The 12,500-nt window shown below is 33.8% G+C and overlaps 1 protein-coding gene across 1 annotated transcript in view; it reads right to left on the bottom strand.

Annotated features, from left to right (window-relative positions):
• Window positions 1-12,500, bottom strand: part of CCDC141 (coiled-coil domain containing 141) — a 353,841-nt gene that overhangs the window by 42,100 nt on the left and 299,241 nt on the right. The window contains 1 exon segment of the mRNA XM_074215601.1: window positions 1,948-2,792. Coding sequence (XP_074071702.1) covers window positions 1,948-2,792 — 845 coding nt within the window.

The following is a 12,500-nucleotide window of genomic DNA, read 5'->3' as shown; positions in this document are numbered from 1 at the left end:
ATGTTACCTTTCAGTATATAATATAAATTGCTAATTGGTAATATTAGTTGATAATTTTATTCATTCATTAGCTATAGTAAACAGAAATAAAAGCTACTAGTTTAATTTTCTAGGTACAAAGTTGGGAAACAAAGATAAATTTTGTGCATAACTTCATGTTTTACATTTATACTCTTTTAAGGAATTCCTCATTCTTTTATAAAGCAATGAAATATTTCTTAATTTATGTATTTGAAAATTCAGATTTTTGCATATTGAGTCTTTGTAAAGTGAACATATGTGTAAAGCTATTTTATTCAGTAGTCTAAGCTGTCAATTTGGAATTGATCCATTCTTAAAAGTCATGATTCCCTACAATCCAATCAGTGGTTAATTTAATGATCTTGTTTTCACATTTTAGTGGCAAAGATGATTTTCCCAGCAGCATTGAGAGTTTTTGAAATATGTATTATCCAAATTAATAGTGTCTTATAGGAGGAATAAGTAAACAACTCAAACAATAATTTTGGGTTGAACTGATATTTAATAAAAATGAAAATTAAATATGTATTTTTCCTATTCTCAATTCCTGTTTAATCAAGGACATGTACCTATTAAAACCCCAAAAGATAATACTACCAACATAGATGCAGTTTGTTTTTGATATCCTGCAGAATATCAAAAATCACAGACATTTTTTTCACATATACTTTAGAGGATTGATAACCATGCTCAGGCTCAAGTACCTTTGTATTAACACACCTAATATGTAGAAATCTTTCATTAAAATTCAGACTATACTAATATTATAATAAGTAAATAGCATTCTACTTATGTTAGTTCATGGTTTATAAATAAATAAAAACATAAATAAAACATGCTCTCTGCAAAGCCTGTAGGGTTATCCTTGATTCTTTACCTTCAACCATTATTGGAAATCGGGTTGAAGTCTAAAATTTTTCAAATATTCAAAAGAATTCTATCTTTTGAGCAACTTATAAGCTTTTCAACTGAGGACAAAAGTTGATCTTCCAAATAATAATGATAAATAATAACAATAATGATTATAGGGTTTCAAAAGCTAATACATTTGTTTTAATTTTCTTTACAAATGTTAAAAATGTTGAGAACTCCATATTGAGATCCTCCAGTAATGGTGTCAAATTTAAATAGAAACAGATCCCCAAGGCCAGCATATTGATTTAGTAAGTCACAAGTTACCTTTATTTATGTTGTGGTTTATTTTTATTTATTTAGTTAAACATTTTCTGATTTTGTTTCAATCTGATTCTGCCTGTACACCAGAATTTTATAGATGGTTTGGGATCATGATTTTGACACCTCTGCTCTCATGTACCAATTTCATCATTACTTTTCACATTTTTTAATGCATCAACTTGATCAATTGTGAAACATTTTATAATATGACTCACATGGGAGGAAACTATTTTAAGTAATGTAAAAGCAAAATTAAAAAAAAAAACTCCAACAAAGTTTATGCAGCATGTGTAATATGCTGAACAGAAGGAAGAAAGAAGGGAAATGAAGAGAAAGGGAGGGAAAAATCCCCTAAGTTTATATTTTTTCTCCTTAAATAGCAGGTGTTAAACCAAAGCTTTCCCATATTTGTAGAAGTAGACAGGTGTCAGATTATGGAAGAGGATTAGTCAAAACAACATTTAGAAGTATGGAATACTGTGGAGCAAAATTAAAAAAAGAAATATCTTTTAATATTTCTTGAACTATTATTTTATATGTGGGACTTCACCCTCTCTCACAAATAAACTTATTAGCAGTGCTGTTATTTGAAAGAGTGTGTTTGGGATCTGGTGTGAGTTTGTAGCATGCAGAACTGTGCAGAAGGATAGTCATAAATCATTCTAAAACTTCATTAGTGCCCACGGAACTACTGTTTTCAGTGACTTATCATTCATTTTGATTCACTGTTTTTCATTATAAGCTACCCACCAGGTCAATGTAGGCTCTGGAAATCCTGTTACTTCAACTTCCAACGTCACCGGAGAACCTTCCATGACTGTGACATTAGACAGGAGCCTGGAGAAGTTAGGCGCCTGACCAGCTAGGCTGAGCCGGCTGTTCTTTGAGGATGTACTTTTAATCTCTTCTCGGGTGACCTGGGAGCTTCTGTTGGTGTCTGACTGAAACAGGAGACCTGGGAATGCGTTGGGGTTAGCATGCAGCCTATCTTGGGTTTTAGTAAAGTTATTATTATCATGCAATTGTTCTTGAGTTTCCAGCATGCTTTGGTGGACTTGATGGTACTCTTGCAAACACGTTTCATGCACTTTACTCATCATGCTCTCTGGAGATTCAGCATGGATTTTTCTGATGGTTGTAAATTCCAGGGGAGTTAAAGGGTTATCAGCTTTGAACTTGTGACAGTGTCCTGGGGAGAGAGGTAAAGGTCTTTCATCTAGACTTGAAACTTCTTCTCCCCAACAATTGGAAAAGAAAGCATCAGATGTTGAAGGTTTGTAGGTCTCTATTGGATCACTGGCATTGATCTTCATCTGTAGGTTGTAGGAACTGACATGCAGGCTCTGAGGATTCTGCATGGGTAGCTCCTCCAACTCCACTTCAGATTGCAAGAGGTTGGATTCAGGGCTCCCAGGAAGTGGAGGCAAGGAGATATCATCTGGGGAGGCACATTCAGATTCATCCCCTGAAAGCCCCTCTTCAGAGAGGAGTAGAGGCTGTGGGGAATCCTCTTTGGCAGAAGATAATACTTCCTGGAAAAATTGGTCCTCCCCTGCTCGTCTGTTAAGTGAAAGAGCTGCCAATGACTCTTGTTCCTTAAGAAAGAAGGAAGAGTCAAATGAAAATACAGGTTTTTCATAATCTTTTCCCCACCCCCAGATGCAAACCAGCTAGAACGAAATTCATTTGAGAGAATTTTTGAAGAAATTTTAAAGTCTTAGGAAAACTCTTCATAAGTGATTTCTTCAGGTGTTTAAATCATCCCCCTATAGCAAAGGAAACACTAATTTGAATCAAAATGGATTGGGATCTTTTCAAGTATTTTTCTTAGCAAAGGGACTAAAGTATTTTGCCATTTCCTTCTCCAGTCCATTTTACAAATGAGGAAATTGAGATTAAAAAGGTTAAGTGATTTGCCCAAGGTCACCTCATCAGTAAGTGTCTGAAACTGGATTTGAACTCAGGAAGAGGAGACTTCTTAATTTCAGTACCACCTAATAACATCTTTGAATATGTTAAAAACTTCTGCTCATCCTTCTGCCCAGAATGCCTTGTCACCACCTTTCTCAGCACTACATGTGCAATATTTTCTTCAAGATCTTATTCAAACAAGCCTTCCCTTTCTCAAGGAGTCTCACCTTAATCTACCTCAATTCAAATTCACTCAATGACCATTTATGGAGAATATATTGCAAGTAAAGTACTGAACTAAATCTTTCTACTAATATCCCCCTTTTAATATAATAATTTATTTTTTCCAATTACATGTAAAGGCAATTTTTAACATTCATTTAAAAAAATTTTGAGTTCCAACTTTTTCCCTCCTCTCACTTCCTGCTTTCCTAAGATTATAAGCAATATGATATATTTATATAGGATATGCTCTATATATGTATTTCCACTTATACATATGGATATAGGGATATACATATGTATGTATAATGTCTTTCTATATTAGTCATGTTATGAAAAACAGATGAAAAGAAAAAAATCCACAAAAATAAAAAATAGTATGCTTTGATCTGCATTCAGATTCCATCAGTTCCATCTCTGAATATGAATAGCATTTTCATCATGATTCCTTTGGAATTGGTTTGGATTATTGTGTGACTAAGAATAGTTCAGTCATTCATAGTTGATTGTTGTACAAAATTGCTGCTACTATGTAAAATATTCTCCTAGTTCTACTCACTTCACTTTTTGACAGTTCAAGAAAGTCTTTTCAGGTGTTTCCAAAATCTGCCTGCTCATCATCTTATAGCACAATAGTATTCCATTGCAACTTGTTCAGTCATTCCCCAGTTGTTGGTTGTCCTCTCAGTTTCTATTTCTTTGCCACAATAAAACCTGCTATAAATATTTTTTTGTTCAAATAGGTTCTTTTCCATTAAAAAAATCTCTGGGATAAAAACTTAGTAGTGGTATTGCTGAATCAAAGGGTTTGATAGCCCTTTGGGCATAGTTCCAAATTGTTCCCCAGAATGTTTAGATCTGTTCACAACTCCACCAATAATGATATAGTCTCCTACTCATCTTTAGCCTTTTTTTGTATACTATGTTATCATGCATTTGCTTTTGTTTTCCATTTGTCTCCTAAGTGTAAAAATATTTCATGTCCTCAAATGTATTCTAAATTTCTCCTGAGGAAGGGATCTTGCCTTCTAAATCTTGGCAATTCTAGGGTATAGACTCAAAGATTCAAAATGCATGTCAAACATGCTTTGAAAATAAATGAATATTCAGCATGAGAATTGAATTAAAAGCAGTAAAATGTCCTTTTGTCTTATACCATGGAAGATTTTTTTCCTTAAGATAGAAATAGATTATATAAAGCTAAATATGAAGGGAAAGAAAACAATTTCCCTTCGTTCACTGATTTAATTGAAATTTTTGAGCCTCAAAGCTATAACTTAAATATGGTCTTCTTACTTATGCTACTATCTATTCCATAGTTAACTCAGGTTGGGTGTTACTTTGACACTCTTCTGTGGGCCACTCACAAATGTGAGTAAAGAGATTGTGGACAAGGTGCTGCTTCCTTTTTTGTAGAACATTAAATAGTTTAAAGGAGGAGCATAGCTAGAAATGCCATGAGTTCTGATGGTATTTATTATTTTTCTTTTGTCAGGGACTTTGAAAAGCATATGGAAGCTCTGTCAATGATAAGTGCAGCTTCCAAAACCTGGGGAACCATTCTTTTCATCTAAGAATAAACCTGTTGTGCATGAAAGCTCTCCTAGATATAAGAAGGAAAGTCAAGAAGCTATGGCTCAAGGGGTAAAGTCCTAGAAAATGGCCAAACACTGCCCAACAGTCTCAAGTTTGAGAGTCTGGAGATCTGGTCTTTTCTGAGTATACTATTCTTGGTTAAAAATCACATATTTTGGAGGAATAGTAGCAAGGAATTGCAGTATGGGAAAACAAGCAATCTAGACTTTACACTCTGCTAATGAATTGTTCAGGGTATGAGTCCTATGGGAAGAAGGCAGATTGCCTGTTTAACAAGCCCATGGACATTTCCTCTTGAGTGGAGTCCAAGTCCTAAGAATAGTACATGAGGTGGATGTTTATATGGGGCTGTGTGGGATTAAAGAAGGCCATACTGGAATGCCAGGGTGTTGCCTATCTAGCAGTTTCAAATTCTGCTCTTTTCTGAGAAAGGGTCTCAGCACCATGGGAAGGAGCTGAGTTTGGAGCACTTTGGGACTCTGCAGAAGAAAATAGAAACCACTGGAAAAGGAATAGAATTGCATGTATATGGACTGTTCTTAGTACCTTATGTATTTTTTGTATTGTTCATGGTCTCTCCTAGTCACTTGCCTATCTGTATTCTGGAGGGCTGCTCTTTAATCATTTCTGGGGACTGAAACAGAGTACTTAAGGATTTTTCCAGCATAATTTCTGGATTGGGGCATAAACCATCAAATGTAATTTTTGAGTCATTCCCCAAGATGGACCTAGCCCATATAAGCTGAGGGACCTGATCATTAGGTTAAATTTTGTTAAATATACAGAATTTGGTCCCATCTAAAACAAACAATTTCATCACTTCTGTTAGAACTACCACTTAAAATTGGTTATTTGGATGTGCTGCTAACATTAGGAAGGTAGATTTGCAATAAGATTTCATAAATAACATGTCCTCTTACCCTCTTTATCATAGATTTTTGTTGTTGTTGTTGCTTCTGCTGGTGCTGAGTCATTTCAGTCATATTTGACTCTTCATGATCCCTTTTGGGACTTTCCTGGCAAAGTTAGTAGAGTGATTTGCCATTTCCTCCTCCAGTTCATTTTACAAATGAGGAACTGAGACAAACAGGGCTAAGTGACTTACTCAGGATCACACAGTAAGTGTCTGAGGCCATATTTGACCTCAGGAAAATGAATCTTCCTGTTTCAGTTCAGTGCTCTATCCATGTGCCATCTAGTTGTCCTCCATATGGTTTTTTTTAGTTGTTTTTTTTTTTTTTGCAAGGCAGTGGGGTTAAGTGATTTGCCCAAGGCCACACAGCTAGGTAATTATTAAGTGTCTGAGGCCAGATTTGAACTCAGGTACTCCTGACTCCAGGGCCAGTGCTCTATCCACCTAGCCACCCCCTTTATATGTTTTAATTCATTATAAAACCTCTACAGTTTTTGAAATAGTAAAAGTTTATATTATTAGTAGGAAGTATTTATTAAAGTTGCATAAAGTTAATCTTAAGGTCTTCCTTTTGAGATTATCTCCTTTTATTATACACACACACACACACACACACATTTATGAGCATATTATTTGGACACAGTTTGCATGTTGTCTTCCACTTTAGACTATGAGCTCATTGAAGCATCAGGGATTAATTTTTGCCATTTTGAATTGTTTGTTGGTTTGTTGGTGGGGGGCAGGTTGCCTTTCTTTGTATCCTCATAATTCAGCAGAGTGTCCAGTACAGGTTGTTGTTCATTAAGTAATTTAATCTATTCATTCTTCTTCCTTAAAACTATCTCCCCTATCACAACAACAGAGGCTCTTGAAATTCTATTATGGAAGTAGTGATTGCAATCTTCAGATTTCAGATGGCAGTTTATTTGACACTTCATTCTCATCTTTCTAAATAACTCAGTCCTATGTTGCTTCTGCTTACTTCTCATTCCAGAACATCTAGATATATGCAGCTCTTTAAAGGACCTTTGCGAACATGCCTCATAGAATACTTTACAACTTTTTTTTTTTTCAGTATTCATCATAAAAAAATTCTGGGAGAAAATAGTCTCCCAGGAATTCACTTAACTGTCACTTTAAAAATATAATCAGCGTTTCTTCATGGGATATTGAAAAGGGAATAGGTATATTTTAGAAATGGCAAGTCTAATTTCTAAACAGATTCACTGCCCTGAATGATCAGAATAAAATCATTATCCTGAAGGAAGTATCTAATAATGAATACTCAGCCACGGCCATGCCCAAAACATCCTCCAAAGCTAACTGAAAAATATCTTAAGAGAATGAAAGAATCTCACTTGAATACACAACCAGAGCTGAGGAAAATTCAACATATGATGATTCCTCTATGTTTGAGTACTAACCAGAAAGATTTTAAAGAAAACTTCTGAATTAGTGAATGAATGCTGTCTAAAGTTCTAACAAAACAGCTCTAACATCTACTTTTTCCACACTGGTCTCACCATCACTGATTATTAAAATACGATAAAAGAAAATTATTTCTGAAGTCAGAAATCTGTGTTTACATGGATAATGTTGATTCAGAAGAAGGATGTTCAGATATTGTGTCTGACTCTTGGTGATCCTATTTTGGGGTTTTCTTGGCAAAGATACTGGTGTTATCTATTGTTACCTTCTCAGTTCATTTTACAGATAAGAAGTAAGCATGTGAGGCCAGATTTGAACTGGAAGATGAGTCCGCCTGCTTCCAGGCCCAGATAGTTCCAGTAAAAGAGATGACTTTTGAAAAGTTTTAAGGTTGAATTATACATTAAAGCTGCTCATTATGATCTAACTCAGTATATCCCAGCCTTTTGAGTCTATGAACATTAATAACTAGGATATATGAAGTTACATTCTTAACATTAGCTCACTCATATCCCTCACTGTGTCATTTTCAGTATGGATACATTTTTGAGTAGTATATATATAAAATGTGACTTAGAAGGAACTCAAGAATTGGAGTCCAAACTCCTCTCTAATGTGGGAATCTGACTATTCCTGAGACACTCTCATCTTGCCTTTATTTATATGTACTAGTTCACTGTTTTGCAAGGAATATTATTAATAACTGATATTTTATAACACTTTTCATATATTATCTCATCTGATCCTCACTATAGCAACAGAATAGTACTATAGGTATTGTTGTTTGTATTTTATAGAGGAAGAAACTAAATAGGAACTGGGGTTAAATGCTCTCAGATCAACAATCTAACTTTATAGTGTGTTGTTCCTCTCTCCAGTGTCTCTTCTAAAAGACAGCCTCTCAAATTCTATTGTCATTGTTAAATATTTGCAAGTTCCTTCTCTGTTCTTTTTGTGACAGTTTCTAGAACTCTTTTTTTCCTGGAACCCTTCCTTAGGATCCACTGACACCCAGAAGTGAATGCAATATTCCAGATGCTACCTAACAAAGGCACAGGAATATTATCTTCTTTAGACTGAATGATTTACTTCTAAGAATCAGAACTATTGCTTAAGGTGGGAAACTAAGGCATTGTCTCATAGCACCAGTATTGTAATGGGTACACCCACCTTGTCTGATCTCAAGCAAATGGTATCAAAAGTTTCTAATTCCATCATGTGTATCTTTGACTGGAAAAGACCATTTACATTGTGGGCTTGGGGATTTTATGTCATATGACACACTTGATTGGAAGAATAGTACTCACTGTAGTATGAGCCATCCTTGAGTTCTCTGAATTTGCTTCAGGAAAAAATTTGTCTTTATTATGGTCTTGTTAATAATATAATCTAAAATTGCAGTGCATATTAATATAGAGGTCAAGTTAAACCTAATTTTCTCTTTTGAATAAATTCCAAACAAATCATGTCTTTTATAGATGTGTCTCTCTCTACATGTACTTTGGTTGGTGGGTTTTTAAATCTAATTTTAAGAATTTGTTATTTATCTAGAAATATCATCTAGCACATAGAAGTTACTTAATAAATACTTGTCCACTTTCTCCAACCTTATCTCTTTTATAGTTCATCTTATTAATTTTACCTTGATTAGTCCATCCTTAAAAATCCTTATTATATCATTCACATATTTGCAATCTTTTCTAGTTTCATATCATCAATATTTATAAATGTGCACCTATGTATGTTGATTTTTAATGGGATTTAAGACAGCAGATCTTTCTTCAAGTTACTACTAACAATCTTAGTATACCATTATTCAAACAGATATGAATACATTTAACTGTAAAATTCTTCAGTTCACATTTATTTATTTTGCCCAGAAGGGCATTTTAAAGGATATTATCAAATGGCCTTCTGAAATCAATATGAAAAATATCTATGTCACTAGACTAATAGCTATCAAATAAAAAAATCAATTTGTTATAAGATGTCCTTTGTGAAATATGATGGTTCCTCACTAGTGATCCTCACTATCTTTTCTTGAGACTCACAGACCATCAGTTAAAATCTCTCTTGGTAAATATTTTGGAACATTTGCAGATCTGTAGTTTGCAGGATCTACCATTTCCCTGTTTAAAAAAAATCAGGATAAAAATTTTCCATCTATTTTTTCCCATCTAATTTTCATATGACTCTCTTTTTGAGAGTCATGATTTTTCAAGAACTATTGACAATGGTCCCAATATCACAACTGTGGTACCTGGAATATTATTCACATAGATTAAGAAATTTGTTCTTATTTGAAATATTTGTCTTCTTTCATTTTCATCAATTATCTTCTGCTATAATTCCTTCTTAATTGATTTTGTTCTCATTTCTTTCTAATTTGAAAACTAGTTTCCTTTATGGAGAAGATGCAAGTCAAATAGGAGTCAAGTAGTTCAGCCTTCTTCCCAGAATCTTTGAAAACTAACAGTAGACACATATTATCATAGGATAATAGTTCTAAATGTAGGAGAACCTTAGAAGTCCAGTTCCTTCATTTTGTAGATTATCTGAGGCCAAGCAAGTTAAATAATTTGTCTAGGAACAAATACCTAGTAAATATCTGAGGCAGAATTTGAATCCAGGTCTGACTGACTCAGAATCCAATGTTCTATTCAATCACTATACCTATTTTCTCATGATTACACATTTATGTGAGTTTAGGGTATCATCTCTACCAGACATTTACATTTTACTTGCCTATAACTGCTATTTATAAAAAATGTAGACTCCTTTAAAGTAGGATTTGTTCCTAATCTTAAAGTAGGAGTTCCTAATCTTTTCTGTGTCCTTTGGTAGTCTGGGTGAAGTCAATTGGTCCCTTCTCAGAATAATGTTTTTTAAATCTAAAAATAAAATGCATAGAATTACAAGGGAAATAAGATATATTGAAATAGTTATAAAAATATATGTTTTACATTCACAGACCAAGATTAGGAATATCTGCTTCAAAGAAATGGCATGTATCACATCAGTAAGAAACATTGGGAAAGAGGACCTGAGATCAAATTCAGTCTCAGATACTTAACTATCCGTGTGACTCTAGGCAAGTCACTTAATGCTGTTTGTCTCAGTTTCCTCATCTATAAAATGAGATGAATAAGGAAGTGGCAAACCATTCCAGTCAGTATGTTTGCTGAGAAAACCTCAAATGGGGACATGAAGTCAGATCAAATTGACACAACAACAACAACAATACAACATCGGCAAGAACAAATGTCCCTAAAACATATTCCTTTCACTTCTGATATCAATCCTAAAGAGAAACAGCATGGTAAAGTAAAAAGAAAATAGAATTTTTTGTTAGAAGACCAAGGCTCAAAGTCCTTTTTAACCATTTGCTCCTGGATGTGAATATGGGCAAGCTACTTTGTGACTGATTAAAAATAAAGAAACCAGACTGGACAACTTCTAAGACCTCTTCAAACTACCATTTATGATATCTAGCATCTAATCCATCTATGATCCTTTGGAATCTTACCTGGATCCGTTAGTATAATACTTTATTAGTTTGGAATTAAATAATAACAAAAGACTTATCAGTAGAATGACCACAGAATGAAGAAGATATTGGTCAAAGCAATTCAGTAAGATCACCATCTCAGTCCTATTAAGGTTACAATCAGACTCAAAGGAGGGAATGCCATTCTAAGAAAATCACAAATCATTAATATAATAAGAGCTTGTGTTTAAATAGCGTTTTTCAAAATGCTTTACTCACAAAGTACCCTTTGGGACCTAACATGTGATTAGCCTAATCAAATGTGTAAAAGTTTAAGATAAGATCTGAGAACAGTTGGGCTAGAACAAGTGCCAAAGGAAGCAGTGTAGATTTTTTCTTGTCCTTCATTTTTGAAGAGGACCAATGACATAAAAAAGTGATGGCTGGGGTGTGAATTGGGCTTAAGTGAGGCAGTCTCACTCCCTCTTCCAGAGTGATAAAAATTGATCAAAGTGGCAAGACAAGAATCAAGATGACTGGCAATGACATGGGATGCAGAGGATGACCTTGGTGTCTAATGTCTGACCAAAGCATAGGATTAAACGTATCTAGAAAGATAGGGTAGAAGTATATTGTTTAGGGACTTAGAGTGGGTCTAAAGAGTTTTTTTTAATGATCTTATGGGCAATAGGGATCCTCTAAAAGTTTTAGTTTTATGTGAATGATACAGATCTGAACCTAAGCATTAGGAAGTTTAATTTGACAGATATTTGAAGGATTGATTAGAGAAACAAGATACTAGATGATTGATTGAATGTGTGGGGTGACACTAAGAGACAATGAAAAATGACTTGCAATTATTCTTTTATAGTGTCTCTCAAAACCATTTCTTTATTTTCATTCTTACTATTATTTGCCTAGTTCAGACCTTGATTTTCTCCATAACAGTACCAAAAGACCTCTAATGGTCTTCTTGCCATTAGTTTCTTCTTCCAATCTACCCTACATATCACTGCTAGGTTAATTTTCAGAAATAGGTGCATTTATGCATTATTTGTGGACTTGTGAATGATGACAATTATTCTGGAAAGTACTTTAGAATTATACATAGAAAATTATTAAACAGTGGATGCCCTAATTATACTACTGCCAAACCTATAGCCAAAGGAGGTCAAAGAAAGAGAACAAGTAAGGCCATTTATGCTCAAAAAATATTTCTAGAAGCTCTTTTTTGTTGTGGCAAAACAAATGGAAACTAAGGAAATACCTATTAAATAAAGAATGGATGAATAAACTGTGATACAAGAATCTGATATTATTATTTTTTTAAAAAAATAAGGCATTATAAGATTTCAAAAAGTCCTAGAAAGACTTATATGAACCATTAAATGATAAAATAATCAGAAGCAAAAGAACAATTCTACTATTACATCAATGTTATACAAATAAGGAATTTTGAGAAATTATATAAAAGTAGAACCAGGAGAATAATCTATACAGTAACAAATATATACTATAAAAAGAAACAGTTTTGGAAGTTATAAGATCTAAGTTTAATAAATGATAATTCAAGATTCCAAAAGACTGTAGATAAACATATTATTTATTATAGATTTAGGGTGTAGGATGAAAAATATATATTTGTGAGTGTGTGTGTGTGTGTGTGTGTATGTATATGTGTATGTATTTGTGGGGGGGTTGATGGGATTTGCTTAGCTTAACTATACATATTTGTTACAATCAGTT

Source organism: Macrotis lagotis, chromosome 1 (assembly GCF_037893015.1).
Source record: "Macrotis lagotis isolate mMagLag1 chromosome 1, bilby.v1.9.chrom.fasta, whole genome shotgun sequence".
Lineage (NCBI taxonomy): Eukaryota > Metazoa > Chordata > Mammalia > Peramelemorphia > Peramelidae > Macrotis > Macrotis lagotis.
This window is presented reverse-complemented; position numbering and strand designations above follow the sequence as displayed.